The sequence below is a fragment of the Oncorhynchus nerka genome, linkage group LG9b (assembly GCF_034236695.1).
Source record: "Oncorhynchus nerka isolate Pitt River linkage group LG9b, Oner_Uvic_2.0, whole genome shotgun sequence".
Classification (NCBI taxonomy): Eukaryota; Metazoa; Chordata; class Actinopteri; order Salmoniformes; family Salmonidae; genus Oncorhynchus; species Oncorhynchus nerka.
In genome coordinates, this window is record NC_088424.1 from 5,447,105 (window position 1) to 5,468,117 (window position 21,013).

The following is a 21,013-nucleotide window of genomic DNA, read 5'->3' on the forward strand; positions in this document are numbered from 1 at the left end:
TCCATCCACCCATCCATCCATCCATCCACCCTTCCATCCTTCACCCTTCCACCCACCCATCCATCAACCCACCCTTCCATCCATCCATCCATTCTTCTGCCATTAACCCATCCACACTTCCACCCATCACACTTCCACCCACCCTCCCACCCATTCATCCATCCATCAACCCACCCACCCATCCATCATTCCATCAACCCACCCACCCATCCCATCATTCCATCCACCCAGCCATCCAGATTACCAGAGGGATGATGCCTTGCTGATCCTTCTGGTCCTGCTTGCCCATCATGGTGTAGCTCTTCCCAGATCCAGTCTGGCCATATGCAAAGATACAAACATTGTATCCCTCAAAGGCATGCAGCAACATCTCCTCCCCAATGTCCTTGTACACCTGCTTCTGGGAATGATAGTTGATGTCCTCCGGCTGCAGAGAGAAAGACAGTGTTTGAGTATGAATACACCGTTAGTTAGCTATTACGGAGTGAATGCAGAGCTCATGGCTTGCATGGTCTTGAAACGCATGATATTCAAGTCTTTCAGGTGTATGTGGTGAAACTCACTGTTGTGTGTGACCAGTAAGAGTAGTCGAAGTTATAGCTCTTGTTCTCCTTCGGCTGTTTGGGGTTTATGATTGCTAAAAGCGCAGACAACAAGTAAACAAAGGTTAGAGAAGTGCCCAGACCAAGCCCATAAACTAGCAGAAAGTAAGCTATGGTGAAACACTGTGTAGTTCTTGGCTATGGCAGACCAAATGTAAATAGAACCAAGAAAGAGTCTTTGGCTGGCTACATAGATATCATTAGTGCAAAATGCATTGTCATCATTTTAGGGATAATTGTAGACCTGGTGGAATCTGAAATTAGGCGAGGCGTTTGGGGAAAGCTGAGCAAGTGCCTCTCTGTGAAGGCTTGAATGGCCAAAGCACAAAAGTTGATCATGCTCCTGGTAGCAGCTACTGTCTGTGGTCCATATACACTGAGTGAAGAAAACATTAGGAACACCTTCCTAATATTGAGTTGCACCCCCTTTTGCCCTCAGAACAGCCTCAATTAGTCGGGGCATGGACTCTACAAGGTGTAGCAAGCGTTCCACAGGGATGCATGTTGACTCCAATGCTTCCCAAAGTTGTGTTAAGTTGGCTGGATGTCCTTTGCATGGTGGACCATTCTTGATACACACGGGAAACTGTTGATTGTGAAAAAAACAGCAGCGTTGCAGTTCTTGACACACTCAAACCGGTGCGCCTGACACCTACTACCATACCCTGTTCAAAGGCACTTAAATATTTTGTCTTGCCCATTCACCCTCTGAACGGCACACATACACAATCCATGTCTCAATTGTCGCAAGGCTTAAAAAATCCATCTTTAACCAGTCTCCTCCACTTCATCTACACTGATTGAAGAGGATGTAACAGGTGAAAATCAATAAGGGATCATAGCTTTCACCTGGATTCACCTGGTCAGTCTATGTCTATGTACCCACACTGAGTAGTTTTGTGTACTCAGTGTAGGTACTGCAGTGATGCAACAGTGATGATGTTCCTCTGGTTAATACAGCAGCATCCTCAGTGGTGACTGACCTATGATGATGTCACGTATGCACTTCAATAGACTGGGTTTGTGGGTTATATATTGTGTATCAGGTATTCATAGGGATATGTGATCAGCCAAATTGGAAGTCTTTGTTGTGTGGAACACAATAATGTGGTTCAGTCCACCTGAGACAGTTGCATCCAAGAGAGAGGGTATGACAACTATTTCCTATCGTATTTTCTAGTTCCCCATCCTTGTGCGCTTGTATTGACTGGAAAGGTGAAATTGAAGAGGATGGTTGATATTGCTATTTGCCGTCCTCCATATTACTTTCAACGGCCCAGTACTTTCACATCAGTCAGGAAGAGGAAAGGAAGCCATTTTTGAATATTCCAAATCTGTGCCATGCTAAAGACTGTGGGAATGAGGTCATCATCAGACCGTTGACAGGCACAAAGAAGCAGAATATGACACACACACACACATATCATCTGACCTAGCGTCTCAGCTGAGACAGAAACAACGAGGCCTTTTGGACCCTCTGGGCCACGTGATGAGGGATGAGAAGCTCTAGAGGTCACCCCCACAAACACATACACACAGAGACAGGCTCTCAGTTCTCATTGGAGCCTTTGTCTCATGTGTTGCACGCCTCACTACCCACCATCCTGTCGCTTTCAAGCATGTGTTCCGAGCACCAAGCAGAAAATGGCAGAAGCGCAATGTTTCAGTGATTCTCTACAGTAGAGATGATCGGAATCCACCACGAAGGGTCTATGTTGTGAAGTGATTAATTTATTCAAATAATCTTGAGATGGTGTTAGATCGAATGTATAACACCTCCAAAACCATTTAAAATGCCATATGAGGCTGTCTCCTAAAAGCCCAATCTAAAGCAGACCATATTAGTAAATATTTCATCAAACTACATTCATTATTGATGAGAACATCTCTGCCTGGAGTTATCAGACTGGAAATGCTGTATATCCCAATGGAAGGCCTTTCAAGGATTCATCAATACATATTCCAGATATTACTAGTATAGAACATTACCTACATAGACTCTAATATTTCCCCTACCAGTACGTAGCCATGGCGGACCCCAAATCACTTCCTCATCAGTTGACCTGGCCCAACTAAAATATTTTAGATTTGAAATACTTCAATAGAAATGTTTTGTTTTGGTTGTGGTAGCCCAACCCTGGATAGGCCTTCTGATTTGGGGGCCAATTAACATCCATCCCAGGTTAATCAAGAAGTAACCTACAACGAAAGAGCAAAGCTGAAGACCTCAGGTCCATGTGTTTTCTTACACCAATGACAATATAATAGACATTTCTTATCGTGCAAATATGCAATACTCACTTGTTGTGTTCCCTGACATCTGGATGATGCACTTGCTGTCCTTCCCGATCTCTCGAGAGTTGAAGGGACGGACTCGGACGGCCACCTTCACTGAAGCCCCCGCCATGATGCCTGTCAGTGGGGGGATGCGGCCGCGACTATAGAGGGGCTCAGTCAGGAGGGGCTTGTCACCAGGTAGATGCCTAACACCTGTGGAGAGGGAAGCCATAGTGAGATGGTGATTTGATTGAAGATCTAATTTGAACGAATTTGTAATGCCATCATCTAAGATTTTCTTTTTCTTTTTTCAAATCAATTTCTAAAAAGACAAAAATATTGAGATGTATAAACTTGGCGCACGCCATACGTATGCGCATGTTTCCCGTTATGAATCAGACATGTCGTGAAACTGTGAACGAGCATTATACACTCTTCGAGAAAAAGGTGCCAAGTAGAACCATACAGGGTTCTTCGGTTTGTCCCCATAGGGGAACACTTTTTGGTGCTGGGTAGAACCCTTTGCAGAGGGTTCTATCCAGAACCCTCTATGTAGGGTTTTTCAAGGAACCCCATGCATAAAATATGGTTCTGCCTAGAGTCGTCTATGAATGGTTCTACCATGAACCATTTTATCATCTAAAGGTTCTTCCTAAACCATCTACGAAGGGTTCTAACGAGAACACTTTTTATGAATGTATAGAGCCCATCAGCCTTATTATGACAATACATAATATTTACTGTATCAGAAGGACCTTTCTTTAAGGGCCAAGTTTTATCCTAACACAGTGATGTTAAGAATCTCCTGGTTTACAATGTTGGCTTATAAAGTGATGTGTAATTCTTACTGCAATCCAGCCAGAGTTAGGATATCCAACAAGTGGAATTGTTAATCACCCGCAACCTGCATTCTGGACTGCCAAGGTAGGGAAGGTGGAATATTGAGATGACCTCATCCATCTAAACTGTCTCAACCATCTCAGTAACGGGTGCCATAAATCCAATTACTAACAGAGTGGATTCGTTTAGAAAACTGTATGTTATTTATATTTGTGTAACATAAAATGTATCAACCAATCAATGTACATGCAAAAACACAGATATTACAGTAAAACAAACAATTCTGAAACGCTACCTGCAATAGAGCATGCTGGGAAAAATTATATATGGGTCTTTGTAGAACACTTCTTGCCTTCCAAGGAATCATCAAAGACTTCCAAAAACTGTTCATATGATGTTAAAGGTTCTAGGTAGTTTTCCAAAAAGGGTTCTTCTGATCAAAACGGTTCTTGGTAGAATCCTATCCCTCCGCAAATAACCCCTTTTATAGCGACAATAACACCCTTATTTTCTGTATACTGGGGAGGAATTGGAATTAGGCCAAGACTGTATCTAAGGAAATAGCATTGCATGGCGAACTTGATCAAATGTCTTTAGAGGTGTTGGCATAATGTTTTCTTTTGCAATGACATTTGCTGTATCTGACCGTTTCTGAAAGACAAAAACAAGTGCACATTGTTGTGAACCTGTAAACAGATTGTTTGAATTCAATATTGTTTTCTATTTACTTTTTCGTGGACCTAAATATGCTGCACTGTCTGCGAATTCTGCAACATTTTCTGCTTTCTAATCTAAACTAGCCTACTGTAGGCCCACATACAGTGGTAGCCTACACACATCAATGCAAAAGATCAACTGTCTGTTCACCTGTGAAATTCTACTGTATGTAAACCGCACTCTCTTTCGGACATAAAAATGTGAAATTATAATATCGAATAGGCACAATGAGAAATGCGCACAATAATTTGTTGTATGGCTACTTGGGGACTATGAACTCATCGTGGCCATAAAAGGTGAGGAATTTATTTTGCAATGGTTATGATAAATGTTTTTTGTTTATAAGTGAAATATTGTCTGCTCTGGAAATGTGACAATACAGTATTCAGACGTAGCCTACAAAACGTCAGTGGAAAATGTGAACAGTCTTGGATCAAATAGAGCAAAATACTTTAAATAGCTTATCTATTTACTACTGTAATCGGGGTGCAATTAAATGAGAGATGGGACAAATGGTAACCTATCTTAACTTGTTGAAGGCCTATAGGCTATTTCACGAATATGAAAACATCACAGTCAGAAAAGGTGAGGAATTGATTCTGCAATGATCATAGAAATGAAATAAATCATAGGAAATAAATGCCTATTTCCCACTCTCCCACACTGGGGCACGACGTAGCCGGTTTACTAAGCGCCAGTCCTGGCAACCCAGAATTACGCACACCTGGCAACCATCATTATGCACACCTGGCAACCATCATTACGCACACCTGGCAACCATCATTACGTACACTTGTGCCCCATCATTATACACACCTGGACTTCATCACTGCCTTGATTACTTCCCCTTTATCTAGCACTCTGTAGCCTCATTCAACAGACAGTATTGGTTCTGTTTTCTTGTCCAGACGCTGCTCTTGTTTTGTATATTTTGTATCTCGCCACATTAGTTATTATTAAACTCACCAACTGCACCTGCTTCATGACTCACTATGTCTCTGTTACAATAGATTTTCACTTTTCTCACAGCATATTATTGCACCGTGCTATTATATTTATCTTCCTGTTTTTTTGTTATGAAAACGGGTGTCATCATACTGTATATGGTTATTAATAAACACCTAATGTGTGATAACTAGCAAATTAATTAGCAAATGTTTTATTTGTACAATTTCCAAAAGATAAACAAACAAAAACATTTACGAGGCGTGTTTGTGCCGTCATTAGTAGCACAATTTCTAACTTATTTGCATTTATTTTTTACTTACACTTGTATGTTGACTTCTCCATTGATGTTGTTTTGAAGTTTTCGCAGATTTTCGCAGAATGTACAACCGTCACGAATTGAATTATGGGGAGTTTCAGGCCCCGGAGTGAACATAATTGTACACTCGCAAACACGACTATAAACGAGGGCTGAGGGGCTTACGTTGCAAACTTCCCTTGTTTGGCTAACAATTTGGACCGCCCGCCAAGGTGGCGACGGAGATTCCCCCAAGGGCATAAGGCGAGGGTAAGTGGACGAGGGTGTGTCTTTTGTGAGTTTGAACTGCAGCCAGGGTGGGAACAAAGATGGGGAAAGGCGACATCACGTTGCTATTGTCCGAAGCTCACTATAGTTTCCAGACCCTACTGGATTGGCTGTTAATACCTACACTGCGGGGGGGGGGATACTGTCATATTTACAGTAAATTACTGGCAGCACAAAAACCAGTAAATCACTGTAGATTTACAGGCCCTTTACCGTAACACAAATGTACTGCATATTACTGGAACACATGACTACAGTACCATTATGGATTTCTAGAATTTACAGTGCATTACTGGAAGCACAGTGGTTAGTAAACTGTTGAAGATGTTCAGCGCCAGTAGCTAGTGCCAACAACAGGCAGTATTTAGCACAGTCATAGCAAGTAAACCGTGTTGTAGTTAAGGATGCATTGGTCTTCAAATGAACCTGGCTTTGTTACACGATACCGTTCTGATATATCTTTGCACATCTCTGGCTAGTGCAAAGTACATTGCTATGTTCACAGTAACTTGCCACTAGCTTCCTGTAAGTTACTGTAAAATTCTGAGCAATGACAGCGCAACACTGGTAAAAAGTTTTTTTTTAAGTAAATGCAACTGTAAGCATGTTAGCATTTGTGTAGCACTTGCACTTCTTGTCTTCCAAACTGGCTGGGATTACAGTGCAAAACAGATCAAAATGACACAGATAAATATTCAACCATTTGAAGTTTAAGACCTGCTGTCAATGACGTGTTCTTTATACACCTTAAACAGCTAGAAAACTACTCCAACATATCAGTTCAATTGGTACACAAGCATTCTCAATAACGGGTGCATGAAATAACTCAAAATAAGTTCATGAGTCAGTGATGCTTTCCCCTCCCACAACATTTTCCTACAATACACTATATTTGAGAGAATGCTGCAGTAAATATACAGCAGACAGTACTTTATTGTTAAATGTTACTGTAATAAAAGTACAGCAATTGCTAACATCAAATCTGTAATTATATATATCAGCATACCAATTTGCCGTTTTATTTCACTTGAACTTGTTGAGGCCATAACCAAGGTCTAAACTGGCAGTGACTCCCAGGACAAAAAAGATCGAAAGGACATGGCTAAACACTCAATCATTAAAGGTTTGAAACTTGATGCCACTTTGATCTGTTCCATATATACATTTAATTGTTAGGAAAGTACTACCGCACATCAATTCAATGGGGTTTATTGGCATGGGTAACATATGTTTACATTGCCAAAGCAAGTGAACTAGACAATCAGAAATGAGCAACAAACACTAAACTCACAAACATGGCAAAGGGATAGAAACATTTGTCATATTAGTGATTATATACAGTCTCGTAAAAATGAGCAAACACATCTCATTTACATTGGTACAGCACTCTCACTAACGGGTGAAACAAGTACAGCCTCTTACAAGGTATACCTCCAAATTTGTGAAAAGGGTGCAAATTGTGGACTGCAATTTTGGGGAGTTCCGGCATGTGGGCATTTCTGCATCTTCAGGAACGTCTCTTTATACTTACAGTGTATTCGGAAAGTATTCAGACCCCTTCCCTTTTTCCACATTTTGTTACTTTACAGTCTTACTCTAAAATGGATTCAATATTTTTTTCCCTCGTCAATCTACACACACAACCCCACAATAACTAAGCAAAAACTGTTTTTTAGATTCTTTTTTGCTAATTTATTAAAAATAAAAACAGAAATACATTATTTACATAAGTATTCAGACCCTTTACTACGAGACTCGAAATTGAGCTCTGGTGCATCCTGCTTCCATTGATTGTTCTTGAGCTGTTTCTACAACTTGATTGGAGTCCACATGTGGTAAATTAAATTGATTGGACATGATTTGCCTATATAAGGTTCCACAGTTGACAGTGCATGTCAGAGCAAAAACCAAGCCATGCGGTTGAAAGAATTGTCCGTAGAGACAGGATTGTGTCGAGGCACAGATCTGGGGAAGGGCAGGAAAAAATGTCTGCAGAATTGAAGGTCCCCAACAACATAGTGGCCTCCACCAATCTTAAATGGAAGAAGTTTGGAACTACCAAGACTCTCCAGGGGCTGGCCGCCCGTCCAAACTGAGCAATTGGTGGAGAAGGGCCTTGGTCAGGGAGGGTTACCAAGAACCTGATGGTCACTCTGACAGAGTTCCTATGTGGAGATGGGAGAACCTTCCAGAAGGACAACCATCTCTGCAGCACTCCACCAATCTGACCATTATTGTAGAGTGGCGACACGGAAAACACTCCCAAGTAAACGGCACATGACAGCCTGCTTGGAGCTTGCCAAAAGTCACCTAAAGGACCCTTAGACCATGAGAAACAGGATTCTCTGGTCTCATGAAACCAAGATTGAGCTCTTTAGCCTGAATGCCAAGTGTCACGTCTGGAGGAAACCTGGCACCATCCCTACGGTGAAGCATGGTGGTGACAGCATCATGCTGTGGGGATGTTTTTCAGCGGCAGGGACAGGGAAACTAGTCAGGATCGAGGGAATGATGAACTGAGCAAAGTACAGAAAGATCCTTGATGAATATCTGCACTAGAGCGCTCAGGACCTCAAAATGGGGTGAAGGTTCACCTTCCATCATGACAATGACCCTAAGCAAACAGCCAAGACAATGATGGAATGGCTTCGGGACAAGTCTCTGAATGTCCTTGAGTGGCCCAGCCAGAGCCCGGACTTGAACCCGATCGAACATCTCTGGAAAGACCTGAAAATAGCTGTGCAGCGATGCTCTCCATCCAACCTGACAGGACCTGCAGAGAAGAATGGGAGAAACTCCCCAAATACAGGTGTGCCAAGCTTGTAATGTCATACCCAAGAAGCTTGAGGCTGTAATCGCTGCCAAGGTGCTACAACAAAGTACTGAGTAAAGGGTATAAATACTTATGTAAATGTGATATTTCTTTTTTTATATAAATTAGAAGGATTCCTAAAAACCTGTTTTTGCTTTGTCATTATGGGATACTGTGTGTAGATTGATGAGGAGAAAAAACAATTGAATCCATTTTAGAATAAGGCTGTAACGTAACAAAATGTTGAAACAGTCAAGCGGTCTGAATACTTTCCGAATGCACTGTATAACGTTACATTTTTATGCTAGGACAGGCGGGAGACTTTGGGCGCTCCAGTACAGTAGGTTAACGTTGGATGCCGATAAACCCCAGAGAAGAAGGGGAAGGGGCGACAACGGTAGTTAGCTAACCATACACCAGTAGACAGTGTCCTTTGTCCTCGCCTGTCGGGCGCTGTTTTCTCGCAGTTCTGTTAATGACGTCAGGGGCAGGTGTTCAACAGGAGAGAGCGAAGGACACTGTGTGCTAGCTTAGCCAGCTAGTCTTGGTAGTCCGGGAGGCGGTGGCGACACCGTGTGCTCGCTAGCTAACTAACTAGCTAGCTAGCACATGGTGTCCCTAACGAGCAAAGTTAGCTTGTTAGCACACCGTGTCTCTAACGAGCAAGTTAGCTAGTTAGCTAGCTAGCTAGCTACACAGTGTCACCCCAGCCTACGGTGCTAGCGGGGGGCTGTTCATGAAGGAATCAATGGAATGCTTGAGGGGGAATGCCCACATGCAGGAATGCCCCAAATTGCTAGCACATTATTGAAAAGTGTTAATGGGCCACAACAATACCATGAACCCGAAAAATGCTTTTGGCACTCCAAAATTACAGTATGGTACAATATTATGTTGGGGGAGTACTGAATTACAGTATATTACTGTAGATTTACAGGGAAACGTTTTTAAATTCACAAAACAGTTTGTCACTGTATTCTGTGGGTGGTACTGTGCTTCAGTACATATCTAACAGTACAGTAGCCAGTGTGTTACTGTAGATATACAGAACAAATATATACATATTTGTATATATTGGTATGTAGACTACTGTATTATGTAGGATACAGCATTCTAACTAATGGGTGCAAGAAAATATAGCCTTTTACAAGGCACACCTCAAAATATGTTAATGAGACAGAGATTATTTTGCAAACCACATTTTCCCACAATGCATCATAATTCACAGTATGCTGCTGTAGATATACAGCAAAATAGGTAATACAGTATTTTAATACAGTATTTTAGTTTGTCAATTTAAAGCAATGTGTAGCACTACATAGCCTGCTTGCTAGCACCAACATGAGGGCAAACTAGCGTGGCTATCTGTACAATCGATCACTGCTCTTATTTCTTTTCATTCTCGATGGGTATTTAAATATTTTCGTCTACAACGCAGCAGCTGACAATGCCAATATGTAGCCTAATTAGGGCCTGCGTCAGTAGGCCTATTGACCAAATAATGTCCCATCAATTACAAAATAGTTTGGCTTGTTACGTTTCATGATTTCCTTGATTCTACAGAAAGCAATAGGCTATCAACACAATGTGGTTGCGAAAAATCTCCCCAGTCATATCTTTCATGTGCACACCGTCAGAACACATATTTTTGCCAGCATCACAAAACATACAGCCCGCAACAACAACAAAACATGTAATAAGTACATAAATTACATAATTGACAAATATTATGCACCGACCTAGTTCGTGGTTTTCTGTTTACACTCGAAAAGACCGAAAATTCATAACGTAAATATTGTCTTCTCCAACATCTTGCGCTGCCGCACCTCAATGCAAACGCACTGTCAAAGCAATAGGCTACTGGCCATCACTCCATTTGGTGCTATGCTATTCGCCCACTGTAAATATCGATGTCATTGAATTCATCCGCCCATAAATTCATCCCTGCGACACGTTAGCAAATTCAGGATTATCAGATGTAGTTGTTTGTTTTGACTGTGAATCAGATTGAATTAAATAGGCTATTGACAAGGTTATTCTGTAAACCTGTAAAAACAATTGTTTCAACCCTGAGAAAGAGCGGAGCACCACCCTTGGCTCCCCACTGCGTCAACCCAAGGCCATGATCAAAAAACAACATCTCATCAGAAAATAACACATCTCAATCGTTTTACCTAACCACCTCGAATTCGACGACAGCAGTGGGTCCCTCCTTGATATGTTTTCCTCCCGTCGATATCAGCTAGCAGCCTCCCTCGGTGTATCCATGCAGGGAGTATCCGCCCCGAGCAATAGAAAGAGACACAGAGCTAGACCACCCCAGTCAGGGCTATGGGTGAATGGTTTCTAACAGGGCCTGGTACACAGTAGCGCGTCAGTCTGTCTGCCAGTAAGCCAGACATGGGTATGGTAGGGGAGTAGACAGGGAGGAGAGAGGAGAGGAATTAGGCTAGAGCTAGATGGATGCAGGAGGCGAGCTCAGAAGAGAACGACCTTTGGTTGGTCCACAGTAAAAATGGCTCAGGTGCCTCAGCCAAGGCTGCTGGGAGTCAGTGATGACATCGGCATCATCGTAGTGGGAGCAGGCAGTAAAGCAGTTATTTAAGAATATTTTTTATTTATTGCAACAATTAATAACAATATTACACATCAATACAGTGTAATATATAATGGGGGGGGGATGAAATAATAGAACCAAGTGATGCAACACAGAGGAGGGAGGGGGAAACTGAGGGAGAGAGCAAACGGAATGAAAAGGCTGGGATGGATAGGAAATGGCTAGGGATCCATGTGTTGCCGCCATGATACAAAGAACAGATACAGTACTTTGAGGTGGGGAAGATCTCATTGGTGTCTCACTAAGCTAAACAGTAGAGAGTAACGTTGTAATTCTATCCCGGGGTCAATGCATGTACACATACAGTACTACACCAAACATGCATCCACTGGCTGTTCAGTGAATGAAGTCTTTGTTGTTCGAGTTCAAGTATTCAGCTGTGTGGACACGAGTCAACAATTTGGGTCATTGTTTCTGGCAAATATGGTTTCTTTGTCTAGTGACACAAAAGGATTTGTGTTATTACACTGGACTGCAGCGCTATTACAGAGTAGAGATATGTTCTGAATGTTCTAGAAAGTCACCATGTAATTCCTTGTATTTGTATTTCCGTCTCTGTGAAGTCAATATATTAATGGGATCTTCCTCCTTTCAAGACACTGTAGTTCTCTTCCGAGATATTCTAATGAAGCTCTTTCTCAAATCAACTTAATAAGTCATCATTTTGAATAGACAGTATCCTTGATCATATTCTCTATCAGAGCCCGGTCATAGAGGCTATATCACAACCGGCCGTGGTTGAGAGTCCCGTAGGGGCGGCGCACAATGGGCCCAGCGTCGTCCGGGTTTGGCCGGTGTAGGCTGTCAATGTAAATAAGAATTTGTTCTTAACTGACTTGCCTAGTTAAATGAAGGTTAACATTTAAAAATAAAAATTATAAAAATAGAGGACGCTGAGGAGGGTAGTAGAAGCTCAATGTTTCAACGCCATCTGCTGGACAGCTGTCACTATTACATAAAGCCGGCGTAGATAATCAAATCAAATCAAAATAGCACAATAAAATAACAATACCGAGGCTATATACAGGGGGTACCAGTACCGAGTTAATGTGAGGGGGTACAGGTTAGTCGAGGTAATTTGTACATGTAGGTAGAGGTAAAGTGACTTTGCATAGATGATAAACAGCAAGTAACAGCAGTGTAAAAACAAAGGGGGGTGTCAATGTAATAGTCTGGGTGGCCATTTGATTAATTGTTCAGCAGTCATATGGCTTGGGGGTAGTAGCTGTTAAGGAGCCTTTGGGGCGTAGACTTGGCACTCCGATAACGCTAGCCATGTGGAAGCAGAGAGAACAGTCTATGACTTGGGTGACTGGAGTCTGACAATTTTTTGGGCCTTCCTCTGACACCGCCTAGTATATAGGTCCTGGATGGCAGGAAGCTTGGCCCCAGTTATGTACTGGGCCATACGCACTACCCTCTGTAGCGCCTTACGTTCGGGTGCCGAGCAGTTGCCATACCATGCGTTGATGCAACTGGTCAGGATGCTCTCGATGGTGCAGCTGTACAACTTTTTGAGGATCTGGGGACCCATGCCAAATCGTTTCAGTCTCCTGAGGGGAAAATGTGTTGTTGTGCCCTCTTCACAACTGTGTTGGTGTGTTTGGATCAGGATAGTTTGTTGATGATGTGGACACCAAGGAACTTGAAACTCTCGACCTGCTCCACTACAGCCCCGTCGATGTGAATGGGGGCGAGTTCGGCACGCCTTTTCCTGTAGTCCACGATCATCTACTTTGTCTTGCTCACGTTGAGGGAGAGGTTGTTGTCCTGGCACCACACTGCCAGGTCTCTGACCTTCTCCCTATTGGCTGTCTCATCGTTGTCGGTGATCAGGCCTACCACTGTTGTGTTGTCAGCAAACTTAATGATGGTGGTGGAGTTGTGGATGAACAGGATGTACAGGAGGGGACTAAGCAACGCACCCCTGAGAGGCCCCCATGTTAAGGATCAGCTTGGCAGATGTGTTGCTTCCTATCCATACGACCACGGGGGTGGCCCGTTAGGAAGTCCAGGATCCAGTTGCAAAGGGAGGTTTTTAGTCCCAGGGTCCTTAGCTTAGTGATGAGGTTTGTGGTCGCTATGGTGTTGAACGCTGAGCTGTAGTCAATGAACAGCATTCTCACATATGTGTTCCTTTTGTCCATGTGTGCAAGGGCATTGTGGTGTGCGATTCAAATCAAATCAAATGTATTTATATAGCCCTTCGTACATCAGCTGATATCTCAAAGTGCTGTACAGAAACTCAGCCTAAAACCCCAAACAGCAAGAAATGCAGGTGTAGAAGCACAGTGGCTAGGAAAAACTCCCTAGAAAGGCCAAAACCTAGGAAGAAACCTAGAGAGGAACCAGGCTATGTGGGGTGGCCAGTCCTCTTGTGGCTGTGCCGGGTGGAGATTATAACAGAACATGGCCAAGATGTTCAAATGTTCATAAATGACCAGGATGGTCCAATAATAATAAAGCAGAACAGTTGAAACTGGAGCAGCAGCACAGCCAGGTGGACTGGGGACAGCAAGGAGTCATCATGTCAGGTAGTCCTGGGGCATGGTCCTAGGGCTCAGGTCCTCCGAGAGAGAGAAAGAAAGAGAGAAAGAGAGAATTAGAGAGAGCACACTTAAATTCACACAGGACACCGAATAGGACAGGAGAAGTACTCCAGATATAACAAACTGACCCTAGCCCCCCGACACATAAACTACTGCAGCATAAATACTGGAGGCTGAGACAGGAGGGGATTGAGAATGTTGGGGCGGTATGCCAATTGGAGTGGGTCTATGGTTTCTGGGATGATGGTGTTAATGTGAGCCATGACCAGCCTTTCAAAGCACTTCATGGCTACCGATGTGAGTGCTACGGGGCAGTAGTCATTTAGACATGTTACCTTTGGTTTCTTGGGCACAGGGACTATGGTGGTATGCTTGAAACATGTAGGTATTACAGACTCAGTCAGGGAGAGGTTGAAAATGTCAGTGAAGACACTTGCCAGTTGGTCCGTGCATGCTCTGAGTACACGTCCTGGTAATCCGTCTGGCCCGCGGCCTTGTGAATGTTAACCTGTTTAAAGGTCTTGCTCACATCGGCTACGGAGAGCGTGATCACACAGTCGTCTGGAACAGCTGGTGCTCTCATGCATGCTTCAGTGCTGCTTGCCTCGAAGCGAGTATAAAAGGCATTTAGCTCATCTGGTAGGCTCGCGTCACTGGGCAGCTCGCGGCTGTGTTTCCCTTTGTAGTTTGCAATAGTTTGCAAGCCCTGCCACATCTGACAAGCGTCAGAGCCAGTGTAGTAGGATTCAATCTTAGTCCTGTATTGATGCTTTGCCTGTTAAATTGTTCGTCGGAGGGGATAGTGTGATTTCTTATAAGCGTCCCAATTACTGTCCCGCTCCTTGAAAGTGGCAGTGTAACAGTACTAACTTTAGACCGTCCCCTCGCCCATACCCGGGCGCGAACCAGGGACCCTCTGCACACATCAACAACTGACACCCACGAAGCATCGTTACCCACGAAGCATCGTTACCCACCCACAAAAGCCGCGGCCCTTGCAGAGCAAGGGGAACCACTACTTCAAGGTCTCAGAGCAAGTGACGTCACCGATTGAAACGCTATTTAGCGCGCACCGCTAACTAAGCTAGCCGTTTCACATCCGTTACAGCAGCTCTAGCCTCTAGTTCGGTGTGGATGTTGCCTGTAATCCATGGCTTCTGGTTGGGATATGTACGTACGGTCACTGTGGGGACGATGTCGTTGATGCACTTATTGATGAAGCTGGTGGCTGAGTTGGTATACTCCTCAATGCCATTAGATGAATCAGAGAACATATTCCAGTCTGTGCTAGCAAAACAGTCCTGTAGCGTAGCATCCACGTCAGCCCATTTCGAGCGAGTCACTGGTACTTCCTGCTTTAGTTTTTGCTTGTACGCAGGAATCAGGAGGATAGAATTATGGTCAGATTTTCCAAATGGAGGGCCAGCTTTTAAAATGTTTTTTTTTTATATACTTAGTTTTTATTGTAGGAACACAAAGAAAGTACAAATAAAGTCAAATAAAAGAACAACAAAAAAAGATCTGGCAGTTACAGTGCACTTCATACCTTCATCATCATATCATCATATTAGTTACATTGACATCTTTGAATTAGACCTTTTCCAAGTACGAAACCCATTTTCCCAGTATTCTTGACCTCTCTCCTGTTGAGTTCTTAAAGCAAAGGTCATACGCTCCATGTGGTGTATTTCTTCTACAATGTCTATCCATTGTGTCACTGTGGGAGGGTCTTTTTGAAGCCATTTCCTAGTTATAGCCTTTTTCCTGGCTGCAAGTAGAACCTTCAAGAGGTACTTTTCTCTATTGTGTAAGTTATCAGGTATTTCACCGATGTACAAAGAAATGAATGTTTGTTCTATGTCAAATCCCATTATTTTTCCAATGTTAGATCTTAATTCTCCCCAGTAAGTTTCGATTGCGGGGCAAGTGCAAAAGATATGAGAGTGGTCCGGGAGGGCAAGCTTTGTATGCGTCTCTGTGTGTGGAGTAAATGTGGTCTAGAGTGATTTTTTTCTCCAGTTGCACGTGACATGCTGGTAATATTTAGCTAAAACGAATTAAAGTTTGCCTTCATTAAAGTCCCCGGCCACGAGGAGCTCCGCTTTTGGATGAGTATTTTCTTGTTTGCTTATGGCCTTATACAGCTCGTTGAGTGCGGTCTTAGTGCCAGCATCAGTTTGTGGTGCTAAATAGATGGCCACGAAAAATATAGATGAAAACTCTCTTGGGCAGATAGTGTGGTCTACAGCTTATCATGAGGTACTCTACCTCAGGCGAGCAATACCGAGACCTCCTTAATATTAGACAACGCGCACCAGCTGTTATTTATAAATAGACACACACCACCACCCGTCCTACCAGACGTATCTGTTCTTTCCTGCCAATGCATGGAAAACCCACGGTTTTTGAGTACTCAAAGTCAATGAAAAGTCATTATGACTTTAAAATATTTATGTGATACTGACTCATATCTATACTAAAAATGAATATAAACGCAACATGTAAAGTGTTGGTCCTAATGTTCATGAGCTGAAAGCAAAGATCCCAGAAATGTTCCATATGCACATTCTCTCAAATTTTGTGCACAAAATTGTTTACATCCCTGTTAGTGAGTATTTCTCCTTTGCCAAGATAATCCATCCACCTGACAGGTGTGGGTTATCAAGAAGCTGATTCAACAGCATGATTATTACACAGGGGCACCTTGTGCTGGGGACAATAACAGGCCACTCTAAAATGTGCAGTTTTGTCACACAACACAATGAAGGAGTGCAGGCTCCGGCCGCTCAAGGTTCCTTTCCGCTACCTGTTTGGACCAGGACCGTCCAATGTGACGCCCCATGTTTTAGCCGCAGGTGGTAGGGCAATTATCGGCCATTTGCACCCAGAAATGTACGAGGTAAATGTGTAACCCCATGGCTGCACCCTTGCCTAGTCATGTGAAATCCATAGATTAGGGCTTAATTTATTTAATTTGACTGATTTCCTTCTTTGAACTGTAACTCAGTTTAACTCTTTTAAAATCTTAAGTGTTACATTCTGTGTTTATAGTTTTGTTTAGTGTAAATGAAAGTCACACTCTATTTTTGTAAATTGTGATAACAAATTACCTTTTTTCCCAGCATGCTCTATTTCAGATAGATTTAAAGATTTAAAAAAAAAAAAAAATTCATATCTGTGTTTTTGCATGTACATTGATTGATTAAATGTTATGCTATAAAAAATATATATAATTTTTTCTAAACTAATCCAATCATTGAAGTTTTGCACCTGTTACAGAAATGGTCGTTCCAGTTGAAATGTCTTAGGTAGTTTCTGCCCACTCTTCTTAACCTTGGCAGTCATTATGAATGCAGGTTGCGGGTGAATACAAATGTCAACTGTTGGACTAATGCTGGCTAGATTCCAATAGTAATTGCTCATCCCTTTGCAAGCCAATGTAATGTGAACAGTTAGGGTTGCAAAATTCTAGTAAGTTTTCCAGAAACCCTGGTTGGAAGATTACAGGAAAAATATTTGCAGAGTTTGGCAACCTTTCTTGCAGGCTTGATGTGGCCTGTAAAACAACGAGTTTCAGGCCAATGTATAAGGCCTTATGACATACAGTATGTAATGGTTCAAGTATGATTTTTTTTCTTTCTTTTGGAAAAGTTTTATTAACACATTTCCTTTAAAAACAGCTCATACATTTTTTACATCATTTATACACATAAAAACGGCAACAAAGCATAAAACACAGCATTTGAAAGTTACTTTTAAATTTGTTAAAAAGTACGTGTTGTTAAAATCAATGAAAACAACCATGAATAAAAGTACTTTCCTTGTAAACATCAAATCTGTAAAAGCCATTTAAAATGTGTACTAATGATCTAAAAAAGGTAAAACATTTTTAACACATGAAAAACATGTTAAAAAGTCACTTTGTTAAAAGGCTGTCTTCGGTCCCTTGTAAAGGAGCGGGGTGAGTCCTTATCAAACTCGCCTCATCCTGCTCCTCTGAATAAATTACCGTCCCTCCTTCGGGGCCCAGAGGAGATCCCTCCCCTAGGCACATCTCCCTAGGTGCCGCAGCGCTGTCAGGCCGCCGGGACCTAGGGTGTTGTGGGGGACCCTTCGCCTGGGGTCGAGGCCCCCTTCTTTCCGTACCACCCCAGGGCTTCCGTGGGTACCATGGCCACTGCCTGAGGGGTGGTCTCTACGCTTTTCCCTACCAGCAGGTTGCGGGAGGACCACAGTGCTTCCTTCAAGCACGTGAGGGTGGGCCAGAACTTGGTGAAGGCCTTCGATGGAATAGGCCTTCGGCCCACCCTATACAGCACGAGCTGAGGTGTTAGGTCCTCCCCTGCTGGCAGACACGGGGTGATCAGGGGGCCTGCTTCCTTCCACAGGTCCCTGGCAGCTCTGTACTCTCAGAGCATGTGCTTCACCGACTCTTCTTGGCCGCAGCCTGGTCGGGGGCACGCGGATGTCATCGCCATGCCCCGTGAGTGCATAGCGGCCATCACCGGGAGGATCTCGTGGGCGACCATCCAGGACAGGTCCCGACGCCTATAGCGAGCCCGCGCACTGGACACACTGGTTCCCGATCCTGCACAAGAGAGAGGAGAGAACGGTGTTTAGTTAAGACCGTGACTTTCTTTTTCCAGTTTAAAATGTCTTAAAAACTTCTGGAGCTGGACGTAGTGCGTGGTTAGCAGGAAAGAGACTGGGGCTCGCAGGTCGACTGGGATCAGCCTCAGAGTCCTGAGGTAAGATCCCAGCCAGAACCGTGCGAGGGCCTGAGTCTTGTTGTTGACCGGGGAGGTGGCAAGAGTCAGAGGTAACGCTGTGTAGCGGCTGCCCAGGAACAAGTAGAGGTCAGGCAAGCCTTTCCCCCTCTTAGACCTGGGCCTCTTTACCACCTCCCTCCTCAGCCTCTCCCACTTGCCTCCCCACAGGAAGTAAAAAAGCATCCGCTCCAGGGCTAAAATACTCCTTTGAGGGGGAATAAAAACAGAACTGATTAATAAAAGCACAGGTAAAATCACAGCTTTAATGATTAAAACCTTGCCCTCAAAAGTCAGCTGTCGCAGTCCCCAAAAACCCAGTCTCTGTCTTACTGTCCCCAGGTTCCCACTCCAGTTACCGCTCCCTCCTCCCCCCCGGTCAAACTTTACCCCCAGTACCCTTATGTCCGTCATTTTGACTGTCAGAGGTAGTCTGGTCAAGTCTGGGTCTGCCCACGGTCCGAAAAATTGGGCCTCTGTCTTGTCTCTGTTCAGTCTCGCCTCAGAGGCTCGTCCGTACCAGTCAGTCTGTAACGGTTTTCTTCCTGGGAAGGAGAGGAGGACCAAAATGCAGCGTGGTTATTTATAAACATCTTTAATGAAAGATGAAAACATGAACACTATACAAAATAACAAAACGTGGAAAAACCGAAACAGTCCTAACTGGTGCAAAACACAGAGACAGGAACAACCACCCACAAGATACGTAAAGAATATGGCTTCCTAAATATGGTTCCCAATCAGAGACAACGATAAACACCTGCCTCTGATTGAGAACCACTCCAGGCAACCATAGACTTACCTAGAACACTCAACTGAACACAACCCCATAGACTACAAAACCCCTAGACAAAACAAGACACATATAATCACCCATGTCACACCCTGGCCTAACCAAAATAATAAAGAAAACACAGATAACTAAGGCCAGGGTGTGACACAGTCCTCTCCAGAGTCCTGTCGACGGATAAAAGGTCGGTACATAAAATGTTGACGTCGTCCATGTAAAAGACGCACTTGGCGGTCATCCCCCCCCACTCCCCGGGATACCCACCCCACTGATCCGTTGGCCCCTTCTCAAGACCTGTGCCAGTGGTTCAATACAGTCCACGAACAGAAGAGGAGATAATGGACAGCTCTGACGGACGCCGCAGTGTACTCCCACTGCTTTTGACAGATGCCCATTTACAAGGATTTTGCTGGTGATGTCCCCGTACAGCAGTCCCACCCAAGCTAAGAACCTGTCCGGGAAACCCATTTTTTTGCAGTACCTTAAAGAAGTACTGGTGCGAGACCCGATCAAAGGCTTTTTCAAAATCTAAATTTAGGACTACAAACCACATATTTCTGTCTCTCGCATAACAGATGGCATCTCGAATCAGTATCAGGCTGGCCATGATCTTCCTTCCTTCCGGGAACGGCACAGGTTTGATCCGGGTGGATCACCTCCCCTAAAACAGAAGACATTCTGAGTGTTAAAACCTTGGTAAAAAGTTTACAATCAAAGTTTAAAAGGGTTATCGGTCTCCAGTTCTTCAGGTCCATCCTGTCGTTTTTCTTATGTAAAAGAGTCACGATCCCCACTCTAAAACTGTCAGGTAGTCTGTCAAGATGTTCAAAGTCAGTAAAAACAGTCAGAATTTCGTCGGCTAAAACATCCCAAAAGGTCAAATAAAAACTCCAAAGGGAGGCCGTCCTCCCCCGGTGATTTTACCCCTCTTAAAATGTTTCAGTCCTTGTTCGATTTCGGTCCTCGTCAGGTCTTTTGTCAGGTCGTCTGTATTGGGTAGGGTCTTGTCGATGTATGTTAAAAGGTCCCCCATTGTTTCTTCGCACACATCATTTACCCCAAACAGTTCCCCATAAAAATCCTCGACTACTTATTTTATTCCCTCTGTATCTGTTTTTAAAACCCCATCTTTATTTTTAAACCAGTCATTAACCTACCCTTACTATTTTCTTAATAAAGTACCTAGTGCACTTCTCCCCCTCTTCTAATTCCCTTTCTTTACTTCTTAAAATAATCCACCTTTACTTCTTAAAATAATTATCATAATGGTTCAAGTATGATAATAGTATTCAGCTAGGAACTCACTTAAGACAACAATGGAATTCAACAACCATGTCTCTGTCACTAACAAATACAGTCATGGGTGGTAACTCTACAACTCAATCGAAAAGACAAGTGTCACGGTCGTCCTCCTCATCTGAAGAGGAGAGGCGAGAAGGATCGGAGGACCAAAATGCGGCGTGGTATATGTTCATCATGAATTTTAATAAAGAAAACACTGAACACTGAAAC

The 21,013-nt window shown here is 43.4% G+C and overlaps 1 protein-coding gene and 1 pseudogene across 9 annotated transcripts in view; both read right to left on the minus strand.

Moving 5' to 3' along the window:
* Positions 1–11,263, minus strand: part of LOC115114167 (kinesin-like protein KIF1A) — a 54,236-nt gene extending 42,973 nt beyond the window's left edge. For 8 of the 9 annotated variants that reach the window (XM_029642213.2, XM_065013302.1, XM_065013298.1 and 5 more), the window contains exons 1-4: positions 10,954–11,263; positions 2,904–3,092; positions 564–637; positions 245–427 (exon numbers count right to left, since the gene is read on the minus strand). In XM_029642213.2, coding sequence (XP_029498073.1) covers positions 245–427; positions 564–637; positions 2,904–3,009 — 363 coding nt within the window. In that variant the 5' untranslated portion in view covers positions 3,010–3,092; positions 10,954–11,263. Of the gene's footprint in view, positions 1–244; positions 428–563; positions 638–2,903; positions 3,093–10,518; positions 10,750–10,953 lie in introns of those variants that run through there. The other variant, XM_065013297.1, reaches the window with a different exon arrangement.
* A 6,468-nt stretch (positions 11,264–17,731) lies between these two features.
* On the minus strand, positions 17,732–19,290 carry LOC115114810 (uncharacterized; annotated as a pseudogene).
* Between the last annotated feature and the right edge of the window lie 1,723 nt (positions 19,291–21,013).